The 18504-nt window shown below is 39.4% G+C and overlaps 1 protein-coding gene across 1 annotated transcript; it reads left to right on the top strand.

Moving 5' to 3' along the window:
* The first annotated feature begins 8404 nt into the window (after window positions 1–8404).
* On the top strand, window positions 8405–17153 carry LOC111248782 (uncharacterized). Its single transcript, XM_022801708.2, has one exon. It carries the CDS (start codon window positions 9630–9632, stop codon window positions 11844–11846), a length of 2217 nt encoding a protein of 738 aa, XP_022657443.1. The 5' UTR covers window positions 8405–9629; the 3' UTR covers window positions 11847–17153.
* The last annotated feature ends 1351 nt before the right edge of the window (window positions 17154–18504 follow it).

The raw sequence follows: 18504 nt of genomic DNA, 5'->3' as shown, positions 1-18504 counted from the left end.
GTATAATAAAAACTGTAAAGTGATTAATTCGTAATGCTAACTTCCACTGATTACGTTAGACATGTAAAACCATAATATACATAGCAGGCAGCTACTATAATTTCAGGCATATGACGCTGCGTGTGTAACATTGCGTACATGACATTTTGAGCCCATATATATATATATATTTCACGACATCGGTTACTAGATTACAAAAATATAGGAGACTGCAAACTTTATAAGCCAAAATTTTCCTAACGCTATTGTTGAAGACCATCCGCGCCATGACAAAAAAATATAGCAGGATTTTCGTCAAGCAAACTTCTATTACATAGCCGAAATGGGCTTACGATCCCACAGGTGGGCTCATGTGGTCAGAAAAGGGCCACACGGGCCACTAATGATACCGTGTGTAGAAGTCAGCCATTCAACAAAACTTAAAAGAATGTGGTTTTCTTCCTAGAATATACTGTAATTATGGCTCGAAAAGTCGACACTTTATAGTCATTTACTTTTAAGTTAGACAGAGTAAAGGGTAGCATCTGCCTAGGATGTCCTTATGAAGTTCTGGTGCCCCGTGTACATTTCGATTTTTAATGGCCCAGGTATTGGCACATCTACGAATTTGCTTTCTGTTCAACATAATAATGTACATACTGTTTCCCAAAACCAACTTAATTGGGCTAAAGCCAGTATATCTATAGTAGCCGTAGAAGATTCTGATATAATTATCCATGATAAATTATAATATCTGATCATGCTTATATACAATATCTATTAACAGGACTGTTTTGCCGACTAATCCTTTATGCTAAGGTCGTCAAAATTTATTTCAAAAGCACGATGTTGGGATACGTTGTTGACAACAACAAGTGCGAAACTACAATGCCTTAGTTTAAGTTCACATATGCGGACTCCTGTTAAGCTCAGTTCTAGTCTAACACTACGTAGTTCTAACTTCAATATAAAATTAGCACAAACGGAATCTTGTTTCATGTAAGCTCGAAATGCAATGGCCCATGTAGTCTCATTTCACCCTGGCCTATATATACAACATTCAATGTAATGGTTTTTGCAAAACGTAATTTACTTTCTCTTTACTTCTAAAATCAAGCATAGGAATAGGCAAAATCGTCGCAGAAAATCGAGGCGGCTATTTTCACTCATTATTGTTCAACAGAAGTTTGACAAAATACGAAAAAAACACATAGGCTTACCTTCTGCAATTTGGTCAAAGGAAAAATCCAATTAGGCAAATTGCGCTGCATGTCAAAGAACTCTATCAGTTTGAAAACGTTTATTGTCAAAATTTAAGATCAACATTCTCCTGCTAGAAAAACGGAGTTTCCCATATAACCATATACCATATAGTCCACCTTTTTCTATGTGTGTACTTATATACATGAGCTTGAACGATATAATAGATCATGTGGTTGAAGCATTTTTTCAAAACAATAAACCATTGTTCTCATAATAATAGAAATTGCCAAAAGTTTTTCGTTTTGAACTTGGCTTTTTGTAGAATCCTTTTATTTAACTACAAAGACAGTGTAGATTTCAAAACAAAAATAACAAGTCAACAAAGAGTAACCTAAAGCAACCATTGGTAACTTTTTGTGAGATCTTTTTTAAAAACCAATTCGAATAGGACTAGACCGTCCAAAACAAAAGTTTGTTGCTTTGCTCAATTTATCCTTTTCTAATTGAGATATATATATATGATATCGAGTCAAAATTGAGGCTTATGTTTTGTCTACTAAACAACGAAGTGATCTTTCTCTATAAAGGCGATCTAGACCCTAGGCATATTGTGTCATTGACAGCGTGGTAAGGAACATGTTTGCCTATTAAATATAGGTACAGGTCATCTAGGGTCGAATTCGGACGTAGACTCACTTCATTTCATGCTGGAAGAATCTCGTCATCTGAACTAATGTCTAACGGTTGAAGTACCGGACGTAAGATCATCGGTGCGAAGGTGAAAAACAGAGTAGACTTTTATTAGTATCGATCATGCTATGATTTAAAAGACTGCTCTAGTAAAAACGTGGAGGCGATTTTGACTACACAAGTACATAATCAAGCTGCGGTCATAGCATAAGCAACACAAGCGATCAACACATGTCAGGAGAAGGTTCCCTTCTACAAGGACTATCTAATTGGATACCAACATTTACCACACGACTTCACGCAGAAACATGTATTCGTAAATTGGTATGCCCGATGTGAAGACAATTTGTCTTACATGTTTAAGTATAGAGGGTATAAGTCTTTGTTGTACAGAAACTCGACGAATTATTTTGACAGGTACAGTTACCACATATTGCGCAGACTTCTAATTTAGGTGAGTCTCACCAACACCGTGACATATTTAAAGACACTGCTTGTTCACAATCTATCTACCACTCAAGGCTGTTTTTTTCACCGAAAGTTGTTAGAACGTTTCGAATCCTACGTTTGATGAATTCAAATGTAATCTCAATCGTCTTTACCAGTTGCCGGAAATATCCATGATGAAAGAAGTGCGTGTCAATGTTTTATTTGTAAACTTTAATTTAGCGAAACTAGAAGCCAAGCAGCCTTATATCTGTCCAGCTGGAAATGGCAGACGCTACACTTGCAACATTATGCGCACACATGGAGGTACTCTGGGTTCGCGAAAAAGTCTAAAACGTTGGCCCGTCCAAAAAAGTCATGAAAACAACTCCATGGAGTTGTTTTCATGACACGAGAAGTGTCAAGTTTGTCGTCATAGATAAGTAATACCTTTAAAAAGGTTTCTAAAGTTTGCATGAAGTGAACATTCGTCCTGAAGCCAGACTAAAGAAGCCCAAACGTACGGTAAATGTCCTACTTGTAAGAATTGTCGGAAAATTGTCGGAAATTGTTTATTTAAAGTCACCAATGACAACCATTTTAGATACGAGCATGCACAATAGCTAGGAGCCGGTCTACAAGTATAATAGTAGATATTCACAAAGAATCAACAGTGAACCAAACACCTATAAACGTCAGTTTATCTCGAATGTGAAGTTTTGAAAGGCTTTTATTCCGATATCGCGTTTAGTGTAGATACTAAACGTCAAACGAATACCGAAGTCCATGAAACCGTTTTTATACAGAATACACATATAGAATACAAAATATACCAAATTTTATGTTACTGTGATTGATAAGAATATCTCTAAAAACTTAGGGTGCCCTCCTTTTGTAGCGGACGCTTATTTTGTAGTTAATATATAGGGACCCTGACTGATTAATGTTTCACTACCGGCTAACTGTGAACTTGCAAACAACCCCGTTGTTGAAGATGATAGTAGAAAAGCTATGGCAAAGAATAGTGGGGAATCCAGGAAAATAGTTGCGATAATGAAATGAAAATGAACTGACTCTCGAAAAGATTAAAAGAAATGAACAAAAACAAATATTGACTACACATTGAGTAAAGTATCTGACAAATTAAAATAATTTAAGACTGAGCGGTCATTTTATCGTATCGTTCAAAATCGCATATAGTGTGATCCATGTGGTGAAAACGCTGTTTCAGTGATGAGAATGCTAAAAAGAGAGGCCGCACGCAGATTTCTCAATAGATCAGTACGAATTTTTCGAAGCTTATCGTTATCAGTTGTTACTAACACGAGAAATATACTAATTTGATAAATAAAATAAGAAAAAGCTTCCCAACCATAAACGTTGTCAGAGCTTATTGCTAACAATATGGACAGAGCTTGTTGCTAACAATACACAAAGATATGTCGATATAATCGACGTTTGTTTGGAATCAAAATTGCCTTACTAGTTCTAATAATAATGTAAACGTATTTCGAGTGTAGCTCCAGTATCAGCTTATCTAGATATCATAATTACTGTTACTGGTTTTACTACCAAAAACAAAAATGATCAAGTCAAGCTTTAAAAATCAGATGAAGCGTGAATTTGAGATGTAAATTTCTTCAGGCGTTAATTACATTTGTTTTATTATTACTGCCGATGGAGTTCAGCCAGACCCACGTGAAAGTGTTAAGTGTCATTTAAAATGACTGCAGAGTACCCGGAGTTCGCAAAGAAAATCTAAAACGTTGGCCCATCCAAAAAAGTCCATTAAATAAATTCCTTCAAAGAGGAGTTGTTTTCATGGCCCGAGAAATGTCAAGACGCAATCAATCATATAGAAAAGATATTCCAATAATACTTACCTGTCTCCTCGTTTGTTGTAATTGTGGCCGCTGATGCCAGGCAATATGAAAAAATTTGAACTTCATATTCAGGAACTTCATATTCAGGAACTTCAATGCGCTACACCCGCCAAGCAATCAAGTCGAACATAGGTACGCTCAAATAGAAAAATAAGCGTTGGGAATTGAGCTTAGGTGTCAACGATTCTGAAAGTATATACGAAAATATGAAAGAAAAGCAATTTCACTAGCGCACTATAAGCTAATCATAATTATATTTGGTGCGAAAGAGCCCGATCTCTACTACGAATAGATCAAAGGTGGGTGAGCTTATTGCCTACCGGAAACATCAGGATGTGTACAGCATGGAACCGAATATTACATGAATTTTTTCAGTTATTAATGGAAAGGCTAATACTAATAATAATAGCTTAAGAAGGCATGATCAAACACTATTATCGATATTGATGTCTTATCTGTCCAAAAAAGATGCGTGATGTTGAGTAAACGCATCATAACACCAAAATATCTGCAATAAAAATTACTGGAAAGAACCACGTATCTCACACCCATATAGTAGTAGCGGACGCAAACGAATAACGAGGTCGAAACTTCGTGACTAGATTATTTAGATATTTTCGACATTGTGCTCATTGTACAAACCAAGCAAAAATTTCAGCGAAGATGCCAACTGTAAATTGGCCTATAGCCATATATTACCGAACACATATTGATTTTGCCCATCCAAGAGTGATTTTTGAGTGTCTCGAAGTATGCCCCATAAAAATGACTACGATTACAACAATACGATCGTTACGAAATTTTTTTGGCAACTCTGCGGCGCTATTTGGCGACAACGAGTCATAATTTACACATAAATATATTTAAGGTTTCGCTATAGCGATTGGGAATCGCTCCGTGCTACTCCCAAATAAAAATTAGTCGATGTTGAAATCTGTAAAAAACTGCGACAATCGAAAGATCATCAAGGCCTGGAATTTATATTTTATCGTTCAACGAAACACCCCAAATTCTACAAGCAGAAGAATTTGTCTGTCCAATTCTTAAATTATTAAATTCTTAGAGTACGATCTTAAATTTCAAAAGAAAAGGAAGAGGCTACAGAAGCAACACTTACAAAAAAGTCTTTGGTTATAACCGTCAATGCGTATGGGACTTCACAGACTAAGGATTACCTAATTGAGCTCTAACTGTAAGAGAATGTTATTTATAATAACGGAAATATCTAGATTCGTTACTCCAATCAATTCTAGTAGAAATATATATTTTTCTCAAATACTATGCTTCGAAAACTGCCACCGACTGGCGATTTAGAAAAACCAGTAAGAATAAGAATGCAACAAATAAAAAGAAGGCCAAAAGAGTTCCTCGTTACTAAACACAAAAGCTTTCTCAGCAGTACAAAAGAGCGAACGAAGCTCTCATTCGGACCCTAACCTAAACATTAAACAAATCACTAATGCGTATATCGTTGAAGAGCTAATTTTCGAGTGACAAAAGTTTGCTATGAGTTTGAACTCCAATAATATGTACGGCGAGTGACTTTAAAAAACGAATTTACGCCGGAATCAATGCTGCGATGACCACCCATGGTATTTGATCAAGAAACACTGATGAATCTGTAGCTGAGAGCTATTAACAATATGACCATTCCACAGCCTCCCTCTTTTAACAATGGCTGAAGACGATCGTTCTGGAACTCGGAACAGTCGAGTGAAGTGCGTTCTTTAAATTGAACATGTCATTCTTGATCTAAGCAAGCCGTATTGAGAGTATCACCTATAATTTTCGCGGGGTACGTTGTCATTCTTGATCCAAGCAAGCCGTATTAAGAGTATCACCTATAATTTTCGCGGGGTACGTTATATCTATCCCAAGTCGTTTTGACAGCTTTTTTTGACCTTGCTGAAGAGCGAATAGTAAGTGTAGATCTGAGCAAATTTTATAATCTGAATAAAACAAGAACAACGGGTTACAAAATATTCGAAAAACAAATTTAACAAATAAATAAATCAATTGAATCCTTAACCTAAGGATATAGTGTTGCAAATTGAATTCTTTCATGAGACACGTCGTTAGGGCCTCCAAATAGAGTATACGTTTGAGCCGAAGAATACGCGAACAAGCTTTTAGAATAGCAAAAGTTTTCTAGTAATATATAACATTCTTCTATGCGTCAATCTAATATACTTGGCGTCATATCGCCACGAGACAACAATAAAAACGATGCGGCTCCGTTCTATATTATGGCAGAGAACGGCAATTCTTTATCAAATGGTATCCTGGAGGATTGAGATAATATACGAGACAATCTAGTGATATTGCTCTTAAAAACATCTGAAAATTTGTGCATAGTATGAAGCCACCATCAAAGAATGATGATCCTCTAACTACTTACATAGGTGCATATCGAATTGTTTGCTGAATATGGATCAGTTTTAGGTGTTACGATTTGTTTACATAAAGCTATGGTTATCCGTTAACTTTAATCCCACTCGAATTTAAGTTCTGAGTGCAAACGCGTACTTAAAGAAGACGGAAAACCTGAATAAAGATTTTTGGCACACAATACTTAATCTTAACATCTGGGAAGGCAAGGAATTAGTGCAGACTGCACGTGACATGTGCCTTCGGCAATTATCAACCGAACAGCTTAAAAGATGTGGAATTCTTTTAAATCATTGAGTTCTATAACCTTCATCATTTTTGTAACTGCGATTACGGATGGAAACTTACATCCTGTGTTAGAAGATTTCCGCAGCATCTTCGTTATATCAAATAAAACTGGACCGGTCTATATATGCTGCTGAGGGAAATTAGCGCTGCTCGTATGTTCAATTATTGTTACTTGGAACATCGTGGGTTAGCGTACGGTTCACTTTTAAAAATAGTGCAGAGCAGCCTTCACAGCTTATAATCGTGGATATATTACAAAAAAGTGACTAAAAATAGTCATAGATAGTTTTAGAGAGAATTCCGCTGTGTTTACTCTCACTACAAGACTGTTATACTCCGAGTGTAGTGCGATTAGAATGCTATCTAATGTAAGTTATTTTTTTTATAGCGAAATGATCGTTGTAGTCAAAATTGTAAGAAGCTAGATCAATGAAAAACGAGTTCATTCACAGCACGACCGAATTAATGAGCACGCTAGGGAGAACTGTCCTTTGGATCGGGATTTTTCGCACATATTTTGTGTTCCCGCAAAGAAATATGATTAATATGGTTAATAATTTACCCTAACCTTTTGTCAGTCGTTGATGCGGTGCGCTTCTCCGCTATGTGCTCTTGCTGAGCATTGTGTACCATCTCATTTGGTAGGTTTCACAATAGTTAGTTTCTACAAGAGAAATGGCTTATTCTAACCTTGTATAAGATATTTGGAATAATCATAAGAAAAGTAATGGCGAGTTTAATAACATCAAACGTTTGGCGTTTTCCAGACATATCTGCTGCTCCTAATGACTACAATTGATTTTGATAGATTCGCTTAGTTACATTAAACACGCGGCTGTACCGGCCAAATTACAGGTTTTATAGGTATATACAATTGTTAAATTGCAACATCGTAGATAGGGTTAGCTCATGCGGTCAACTTCCCATTAGCATAATAACTGTCCAAAAACAATAGCAACTAGCTTTCTTTATCATTCCTATTCTCTCTCATGCTACAGTCGTACAGCTGTTTTCGTTGCCTGCAGCAACGACGAACGTGAGAGTCGACAGCCACCAGCAAAGTGCTCGTGGTAGTGTTAGCGACACGCCAACAAAAAAACGAAAGGGTTCAGTGTGTTTGTGAAGTATGTGTGTTCTACATGTCAACGTATTATGCCTGAGCGAGAAATTGACTGCCCGACTGGTGAACGACTAAAGCGAACAGGATAGCGCTACACGACTCTGTGGTTGTTTACTGTTCGCCCTTTGTTGCTATTGCTGAGACATGAATCAATCCTTATGGCGAACGGGTGAGTGCTGAGACAACCGCCATCGTCAGGGCCTCTCCCTTGATGTTAGCTACCTTGCCAACAGACAGCGGTAACAACGATATGGCACTAACAACCACAACGTCCGAAATAGCTACAGCCATAACTAAAAACACCCATCGACACTGCGCCCGGGAACTGTGCGCTTACAGCTACCACTACTACTACTACGTGGTTGTTGCGTGTTAGCCCCCTATTTCCCTCTCTGCCCTGTTGGTGAGTTTGCCTATGCCCCTACCTTTCTTTCGACCGTTCGTTCATTTGTTTGTTTGCTTGCTTGATCGCTCGAAAAGAGCCGTAATAGTGGTAGCAGCAACAGCAGCAGTCTAGAATAGGGGCAGTACACGGTTGGATCGAGTGGGTATCGTTACACTCTTACAACTGTACCAATCGTCACTCGCTCGATACTCAACTAACGACAGAGGTATAGCAATAATAACAATTGTTGTTATTGGCGTTGTTGTTACACAACTGAGTGCGGGTGGCTGTGGCGGCTATGATCCTCCCCACCGGTCGGCAAAGCCGTACTCGCCGCCAATAACAGAAGCGGCTACAGAAACAGCGGAGCGGCAGGCTAAAGAAGCATCGAATGTCCGGCAACCAACGTCAGCCTTCCTCCCTCTCAGATATCACGTACACACACATCTTCACAGAACAAACCCATCTAGCCATAGACAGTGACATAGAAAGGTACGGACATACACACATACAAAAACAGACAGCCACTCACTCACTCTTGGATGACGATGGTGACAGCGACAGCAGATGGTGTGTCAGCGGCGGCTTGCCTCGTTCCTTTATTATAGTAGCTTTGGTATGTTCTAATCATTGCCATGGCTTTCGCCATACAACTGCTGGAGGGAGCCCAGTCAGTGCTCTCACTCAAAATATTAGTTCTTATGTCTGACCGCCTCTTACGCCCGCTCATATCTTTATACTCGCTATACTAAACACACCGCTTGGCTGCGGTTATTGCAGCAATGGCCGTCATTTTGGCGCTGTCATTTACGTATCTTGGACGATTTCAAATTTTCCCGCCTGAAAGACGTCATAACGGTTGCAAACTTCCACGTAGAGTTAGTCGCTCAGTTATATTTTTGTTTTCCGAGTTGGTTATGGTGGTACTGATGGCGGTGGTGTGTTGTTTATCGTGTGCTCACGCAGTGTGAGTAGCTGCTGTGTGGCGCCGCGGCTGCTGTTGCAGTCGCGACTTCGACCGTAGAGCAGGCACAGTCCAGCAGCCTGCGTATAACAAACAGAGCAAAAGACCCAAAGACACATCGACAGACACACAGACCTTTTTCAATTGAATAATTTTTGTGTCATATTGTCTATGAGCGCGTTGTTTTCCAACGGATTTCTGTACTTTAGTGTATTTGTTGTCGTTGTATGTGGACGTCTATTTGTGGAACAATACTAAACAGTGGCCTTTCTGAGGGCCATAAGAGGCCCGGCAGAGCGAGTAATGAGTGAGGTGGTCGGCGAGCCACTAATGGCTCAGGTAGTACCCCCGGCTGCAGCAACAACCGACCATTCAATTATCGTTTCTGTGGCTGACGTGAAACATAGCCAGAGTAATAGCCCTCCGTCGAGGGCTAGCACCCTACCTTATACGCATGACAGTGTTTTGGGTACAGGAACCCGGATTTCGTCAACTACACTGGATGAGGGGGGACCTCCGCTGGCGCGACTGGAGGGTCGCGAGTTTGACTTTGTCGTCCGGCAGCCTCGAGTCACGATAGGACGCCATTCAGCACATGGTGACGTGGACATCTCCATGGCAAACTCATCATTCATCTCACGTAAACATATCGAATTGTTCCACGAGGGAGACCACTTCTACATGGTGTGCAATGGCAAAAACGGCGTGTTTGTCGACGGCGTATTTTGCCGCAAGGGGGCGCCACCATTGCAACTGGCGCGAACTTGTGTGCTTCGGTTCCCTTCTACTACAATTAAAATAATGTACCAGAGTCTTCTGGAACCATCGTCGCCTCCTACAAGTACACTTACAAAAGAAATTTCCCTTCCCTTGGCATTACGTCTAAAACAGGATCCTTTTCAAGGATGCGCACCAACGGCAGTTTCACCGGTATCACGCGGTTCGCACGGTTCGGTAGGTGTTGAACCTCTCGCTCTTACAACGAGCACAAACTGTCCACGAGCTCAAGTAGTTCCGTCGCTATTTCCCGGGTTACCTAGTGGGGCTATACGTTTACAACCTCTGAAAATTCACATTCCTCATGAGGACCTTATGCGCTCCCCATGTCCTTCGCCTAGTGGTACTATCTCAGCTGCTAACTCATGTCCAACATCTCCACGTGGGGGGGTCTCTCTATCAGGCTTGGCAGCAGGCTTTCACCAGCGAAATCTTGTTGCAAATGTAGCTGCAGCAGCTCAACAACCACAGATGGAAGTTACACGATCTCAAACTATAAGCCACAATAATAACAAACAACAACAGCCGCAAACTCATCCGTCGATAAAAACTGAACGCGCGTCGACGCCTAGTGGAACCTCTACCTCGGGAAGCGCAGGACCAGATGCAGAACAGAAGCCTCCATACAGCTATGCTCAACTGATTGTGCAGGCTATATCATCCGCTCAAGATAAACAACTTACGCTGAGCGGCATTTACTCGTATATCACCAAACATTATCCCTACTACCGGACCGCGGACAAAGGTTGGCAGAATTCTATTCGACACAACCTTTCGCTAAACCGGTACTTTATGAAGGTTGCTAGATCCCAGGAGGAGCCGGGAAAAGGTTCATTTTGGCGCATAGATCCAAGCTCGGAAGACAAGCTGGTTGAGCAAGCCTTCCGGCGGAGACGACAGAGAGGTTTACCCTGCTTTAGGACTCCGTATAGCGCCGGCTCAACTCGTTCGGCTCCCACGTCCCCGAACCATGTATCAGCCAGTCACGTTAACCATGCGTTGCCGCAACATCATACCGGGGGTATGGCCACACCGGACTGTCTAAGTCGTGAACCTTCTCCTTTATCTGCTCAAGCGACTCCTGCAAACCTGTCTCTTGCGCATCATTTTGATCTGCCTCAGGAGCTCGTAATGGAAGAACAGCTAGTAACGCGAAATTCTGCAGTACCTGTGGTAGCTCCACTGGGAACACTTCAGCTACCGCATGACGGTCAGCAGCTGTATTCCGGTGACGGTAAGACGCTTTTTGTAGCGACCAGTCAGCCTCTACCACCTCAGCTGGTACAACAAAGGACACCAGCTTCTAATGGAGAAGACCGCATCATTATCCATAGCGCATTGCCGGCGCTAAACAATAACAGTGTGCTGGTTAACAAGGAAAGTAATGGCTTAATCTATCAGCCGACAGTCATTGTACAAGCACCGCCTTCTTCAACGTCTGCTTCACCTGCGGGCACGGCTCTACCTGCTCCAGTTCCCCTCATCGTACACCATATAGCTACCTCCACGCCGGCACCAACAGGTTCCATTGAACCTCTTGAAGAGTCAATGCACGAAGTACCGAAGCAGGAAGGCAGTCCTTCAAGACACAACGAGCATTCAGATACTCCAGTTTTGTCCGGGTTTGCACAGCAGAGGACTGTCGTCGTGCAGGTACCTCAGCAGCAGCAGCAGCAGCAGCAGCAGCAGCAGCAACAACAACAACAACAACAGTCTCTTAGGGAGGTGGAGCACCCTGCTTAGTGCTATTTACATCATGAAAACTCTAGGATTATTATAACAATAACGAAAGTAAAAATTCAACAGAACCTGTATGATTTGCTTCGGCAGCAACAAAGTGAAAGTGGACAAATGAGGTCTAACATAGCGGCTAGCCATCGTTGGCGAGGTTTAGTGATATTTCCAAGAAGACAAAAGTATGTAGTAAATGGTGTTAGGGGAAATAAGACCTTAGTCCACTGGAAGGTCGGTTGTTGCTTTGTCTGCGCGTAGTGCCATGACGAGAATGATCGTAAAAACGACAAATGGCGCGAGGATCTCGTTTAGTAACATCACCTCAGGGTCACCTTTAATGCGACATTTAGTGCTCGAGATGGTAATAATAGAAGTGCGAAAGATTGAGTGTTGTCGCTAAACACTCTTTGACGGCAGGGATAAAATCATTGTGTTTACGGATTTTTTTTTTTAATCTAATTCTGCATTAATGCTGAACGATATTGAGCTAAAACGTGTTGCAATGCGCCATCTAGTAACTCTGTACGCAACTGGTCGTTCGCAAGCTTTTCGTTTGGGTAGGTGGCGCAAGGCAGCTGTAGAAACTCGGCCACTGATGCAGCTGACAAAGCTGTTCATTGGACTTTGGTTTCGTTCTATATATATATATAACAAAAGGGGATAAAGACGCGAAGTGGGAGAGGAAAAGGAGGCACACACTGACAGAGAGCAGGAAAAATGTTATTGCTTACGAGCTTATGGGGTCTAGTTGGATGTAATAACACCGCTTACAGATAGTGTCTATCATTGGTATCAGTATGTATCAATATGTTGGTCGTTACTATTATCATCGTACTGTTCGCAGTCCAAGGTGAAACGTATAGGGATAGTATAGAGGCAAACCATATGATTACTGAGTCTAGTGATTATGACATGGGCATTGATTTGTTTTTTTTTGTTTAGATAAATTCTTACACTGATCTGTGCGAGGCATGTAGTAGTTCCTCTATAGATCCTATAACCTGATAGGCTCCGCAAGCTTATGTGAAGGCTGAGTCAAACCCTATACGTTAAATGAAGAGGAACCTGCACAACCAGAAAGAATTGTGATTACAGGTTAATTGCTTCAATACATAAATAATCGCCAAAAAGTGCTGATAGCGAAAAGGACTTGTTAGACTCTTAGGAAATACCGGTCACAGTCTTTGATAAATTCCCATGAGCAAGGTCATTGGCATAGGTATCGCGCCCGACAACGCCGATATATTTTATGGTTCTACAAAAATTAGTCAAGCGAGCTAACTAAATCTCAATGTTATTGGCAATGCGGGGCGGACAAAACTGTGTGTGTAATACACAGTCGAATTCAATTTAACAACCACGCAGAGAACTCGTGTTTCTCTATTGTATGTAAGTTTGAAAATGGGTTTCGGCATTATCATAAATTAATATCCATGTATTCGGAATATGACAGCGATTGAATTTAGATCACATACTGATTGTCCTCGGCTATAATGATTACTAACTACCGTTTTTCTTTGTTTTTAGAAATACCCCCTAACTATTCGAACCAATAAGAGTTGAAACTGAAATACTCTGTTGGCAGACAACGGAACAAGTAGCAGCACCATTTTAAAAAGTTTATATTAAATATAATTTCGCTCGACCTTCGTACTCAAACCTTTCGCTTGCTCAAAGCTTTTAAGCTGTTTATCTGAAAGACAAACTTTAAAGAAAACGGTTGTAATAATAATAAGCCGATAAGGAGCATAAGGGGACATATTTTAGATCATATTTGACGCTGAAGTTAATGTAATATATTTATGATCTACCTAATCTAAATTTTCACGTTTTTTTTCTTACTCATACATGAACCCAGTCGCCTTATACATTTTCAAAATTCCTGTTGAAACATCTATGACAGACCATTCTACTTCGTATTTGTCACATTTTGGCTGTTTTAGGGCACAACGAACTTGCATAGCTTCAAACCTTCGCGTTGCTAATTCATTTTACAATAATACCGCACTGCTACCAATTTGGCAAACTCTGATCAAAAAACGTTATTATCGAACTTGTTTGTTTGTAGAATATAAGGCTAAACAACGCATGCATATTAATCAGTCTCACCAACATAGTTAACTCTAGGAAGAACTAAATTTTGTAAGCTTGCGTCGATCCATTTTTCATAACTTAGCCTTACTGCTTATTGTCTCCAACAAAGAGGGTTATCAGATCATAAAAATCTCTCTCGTGTTCACTAGACAAGTGACTTTTGATAATTATGCATATGACAATATTTTGCTTTGCTACGGTCAGTTATCATTATAATGTGCTATCTGTAAATTAGTTTAGAAAGTGTATTTGTTTCAACTAGACGCACTCTATATTTATCCAGATTTACCTGTGATTATTGTTCGACAGGTATACAGGAGCATACTACAAATAGCTATATTATTGTGTTGCCTCGACAGGTATAGTTGTGGATTTGCCACGAGAATGACGATGGTATGGAATGACCGATTGATGTAGTAACTAGCAGTTGCAACACCACCAGTGCGAAAAGGGCAAACTAGGTGAAGTTTAGTTTAATGCTTCAGAAGGGCCCTCATCTGTTTCTGTTGACACCGTCTCCATCATTGATGGTGGTGTCGTCGTTATTGTTATAAGCGTTTTGGTTGTTGTCATAACTAGTAATGTTGTTGATGCTGTTATAGTCGTCCTCGATGTTTGATTTCGATGAAAAACCACTGGTATAGTCTAGCAACAGCTATAATACCACGTAACCACTGTTTTCGTTTATTCGAGACCTCCATCATGTGTGATTGACAGGAGACGTTCGGATTTTGGCGGCGTCGACGAAATACTACATGTTCCTCTTGCCACTACTCACTACGATTGTTGCTGATATTTAAACGAAAAGCAGCTCATAGGGTTGTTAACCATTCCCATAATGCACTGTCGGCATAATCAGACCTGAGCTACGCCTCCGTCCCGCCGTATCTGGGAGCATAAACCTTTGTGTTCTGTTCTCCACACAGAAGCCATTTCTATCGTTATCTTGGTAGTGACAGTCTTTTGGGTCGGTCAAGCTACTTGTGAGACACCTTAACGAATGATATATATATATATACATATATAATTTTTAGTTATTGCCTATACATAACACATGCCGTGTTATGTCCTTTAGCGAAACGCTCATTAGCCTTGACGTACCTATGTTCAGATTTATGAAGGGGGACCATCCCGAGTATCAGTATAGTCATAATACAAAAATAATTCTGACGGTACTAAGCACCACAATGTAAAAATCATGCTATTATGCTCACCTAATGCATCTGTTGTCGATTATTATTATTACAGTGCTTGTATTCTTTCCCCCATTTGCCCCATCCGATTAGTTGTAGAGCTTTCAACTTCGTTGTTTACCAATCCATTGTACTTGTATATCGTTTAACTTATATTTATTCTTTAAATACCTATAATTACAGCCATACAACGTGTCCATTATGACAGCCTAGTCGTACAGTGCCTTAAGTTGTCACCTCTTTGGCCACTGCTATTGTTTTTGAATCCCCGTCTCCTACGCTGGCGTGTATGTTGTTTATAATCACGCTAATAACACCACCGAAATAGCGGCACAGAGATCTGGCGTAAGGGGAAGACCAAAGCTTGCGGCGAGTAGATAACAATGGGCACATAACATTATAGATCTGTCCTCTGGAACCTCACTGGGTAAGTGCTGATTAAGACAAAGGCGATCATCATATATGGAGGAAATGAAAAACGCAACCTAAGGGATCATGTTTCACAATGTTTATGGCACCCATGAGAATCAGCGTATGGACATACGTCGTCATGGATCGCGGCAATTGCAAAATTAAGTCTTCTATATAGACCTATCCCTTATATCAAATTATAATGAATGTCGTGAGCATATTTACGACGAATTATCACTTAGTCTTGTAAACATATATATATAAGAGAAAATTATTTATTACTTACTAAGTATAGTGATTAGACGGAAAATTACCGTGTTGATATTTCGTTCAAACACAACAACGGCAGCAGATAGTATCATACCAACATGCAACAGATCGAGTTTTTTCGAATTCTGATCTAAAATTCGGTAGATGTCTACATATTGGCTTTCTGGTCTTCAGGAGTATCGTTTCTCTCCTATTCAGCTAGATGTAGCAAATGTATTAATTGTGATAGTGAGAGAGGAAAAGGTTAAGTCAAGAAATAGGCATATATTGTGTCCGTGTGCGGTCATTCACCATTATTATTGATATCTTTTATTTGGAGAACATACAAAAAAGACCCAAATGAGATATATTAGTAGAACCATGTCTGGTGTGCGGGGGAATACGGTGAACTAACTATAGCGCATATAGCAAGTAAATCAATTTAGTAGTCAAATACTAAAGACACTAGGGAAGTCAATGTGTACTAGTTAGTAATTATTATTATTGATAACCGTTATCGACGTTTCATTTTGTTATCCTTCCAAGAGATAGAAAAATACATTATTAAATGGAGTGAAAATATTGTGGGGCTCGTTTTCTTCATAACAGAGAATTATTTAAATAGGTTTAGCGCCGTCCCCTTACTTTTTGGGGTAAAAATTTTAGTGAATCGAGTTATACGAATTAATACGGCACTATACGTAGATGACGAATAGACCTTGTTATAGTACTGTCATTGAGTTGTGCTATTAACTAAATATACAAAACGTATACACATTGTAAACGCATTGATTTTATTATCAGTCAATGCATCATCTATTATCAATACCGTTATTGATCTAATAAAATGATAAGCAGAATAACCAATCATGATGATAGCTCTATTAAAAGCACTATTAAATAAGAAATTATCTAAACCTAATATATGATTATATACTATATCTCTCTCTTTCTCTCTCTCTCTCTCTCTATATATATATATATATATACATGTTTAGTAGGATTTTGCAATTGACTATTAATCTAAGCAGGGAGCTCGAAAGCGAACCTGTGTGCGATCCAAAGGAAACACAAGTGAAGTTGGACAAAAAGGCAATTATTGGAAATTGATGATATGGGGCGATGTAGGCTCATTGATGACAAAAGGAAATGTAGGTGTTGTACACGCAGAGAGAAATAAAATAGGATGTGTGTAAAAACTGTTCTCAAAACGGGCAGTAGCGATAAAGAAGTTAAAATTATTACACTGTTGATGACCACGTCGATATAGTGACGACAGAAGAAATAAACATGTCGCTCACCACAAGATTAACTCTAATTCAATAAATTACAAAATAAAGAGGCAAGCCACAGCTGAGCCATAATATAACTGACTTCTTTTATCTAGATATGCCTAGTGGTCCGCTCCTCCTCCGCTGATCTTCATTTCTGGTACCAAACAAAAGTCAGTTCTTTCAAAAACAACAAACCACAAACTCATTATGGGGAAAAACAAAGCTTCGTCTTCTGAACCTTGGCGAAAATCTGCTTCTATTCGGCCTCTTCGCGCTGGGCGAAACGTCAACGGGACGAAAAAACTCCCGCTTTTGTACAAAATCGATGATCTACGTTACTGCCAGTTTTTATACAGCTTTTAAAAAATGCGAAGAAGACTTCCGAGATGCAAACCAGAAGACCTCCAGATAAGTTCCTAAAGTTAATTTTTTTGAAGCTTTTGGTGCCTTCTTGCACCTTTAGAACTTCTTAGCAATCTACTGTCAGGTCAAAATTAAATTCTACTAGAATTTTTATGTGCGGCGTATTTAAGCGACACTGTCGCGAGTTTGTCTATCAGTACTATTTGACGCACGCACAAATACTTTTGAAAAGTTATTTATCGATTAAAGAAAAATATTTCAAAGGCGACTAGTGGTTGTTTTAAATCTTGAACTGAAAATATAATTGCATTGGATGGTGGTTAAAATAAATAAAAATGACCGGTGGAAACTACATTTTATAATTTCATTAGATATCCGTTCTTATTCACATACTGTTAAAAACGAAAGTTTCTAATTAGGTCTACCATACTGTATGTAGAGCAACGTAGGGGACAAAGCTTTTGAGAAGATTCAAACGGTATCGCAGTAAGCCAAAAGCATAAACGTATTTAGCTAAAATAGTTTCTCTAAAAAAAACAAAAAATACCTCTAATATATGGAGATTCTGTAACACATGGACCTGTAAAATTTTTTTGAGGTTTACCGACTCTTTAGAAAAATCAGATATTTCTACAAATTTTATCTCTTTGTTTCCATGTATTGCAATCTAGGAATCTGTTTACAGTCGGGATGTATATATCCTGCGGCACTCGAATGGTGTATGGTTTTTCTTTTTAACTTTAGACAGATAGAACTCGCGGTTGTCAAAGAAATGACCAGCACTCACAAGGGATGACACAATGAACTTTGATGTCTTTGTAACTTTCTACATAAGATACTTACGCTTTCAGTTTTCATGTCACTTTTATATTACTCTATTATTTCTCTTTTGGTTTAGCTCATTACATTTGATAAATCAAGTAAATAAAACGATCGTACCTGTACCAGTGTATAAGGGAAGGCTATTGCCATATACTTGGAAACTTCAATAATGTGCTATAAAAAAAAACATTGTAATGATAAATGAATTAATTACGCATATATAAGGGGTTAAAATGCACAGGGTAGTGATTGTGCAAAAGG

Source organism: Varroa destructor, unplaced genomic scaffold (genome assembly GCF_002443255.2).
Source record: "Varroa destructor unplaced genomic scaffold, Vdes_3.0 BEIS01000004.1, whole genome shotgun sequence".
NCBI classification, from domain to species: Eukaryota; Metazoa; Arthropoda; class Arachnida; order Mesostigmata; family Varroidae; genus Varroa; species Varroa destructor.
The sequence above is the reverse complement of the archived record's forward strand: the minus strand, read 5'-3'. Positions and strand labels throughout refer to the sequence as shown.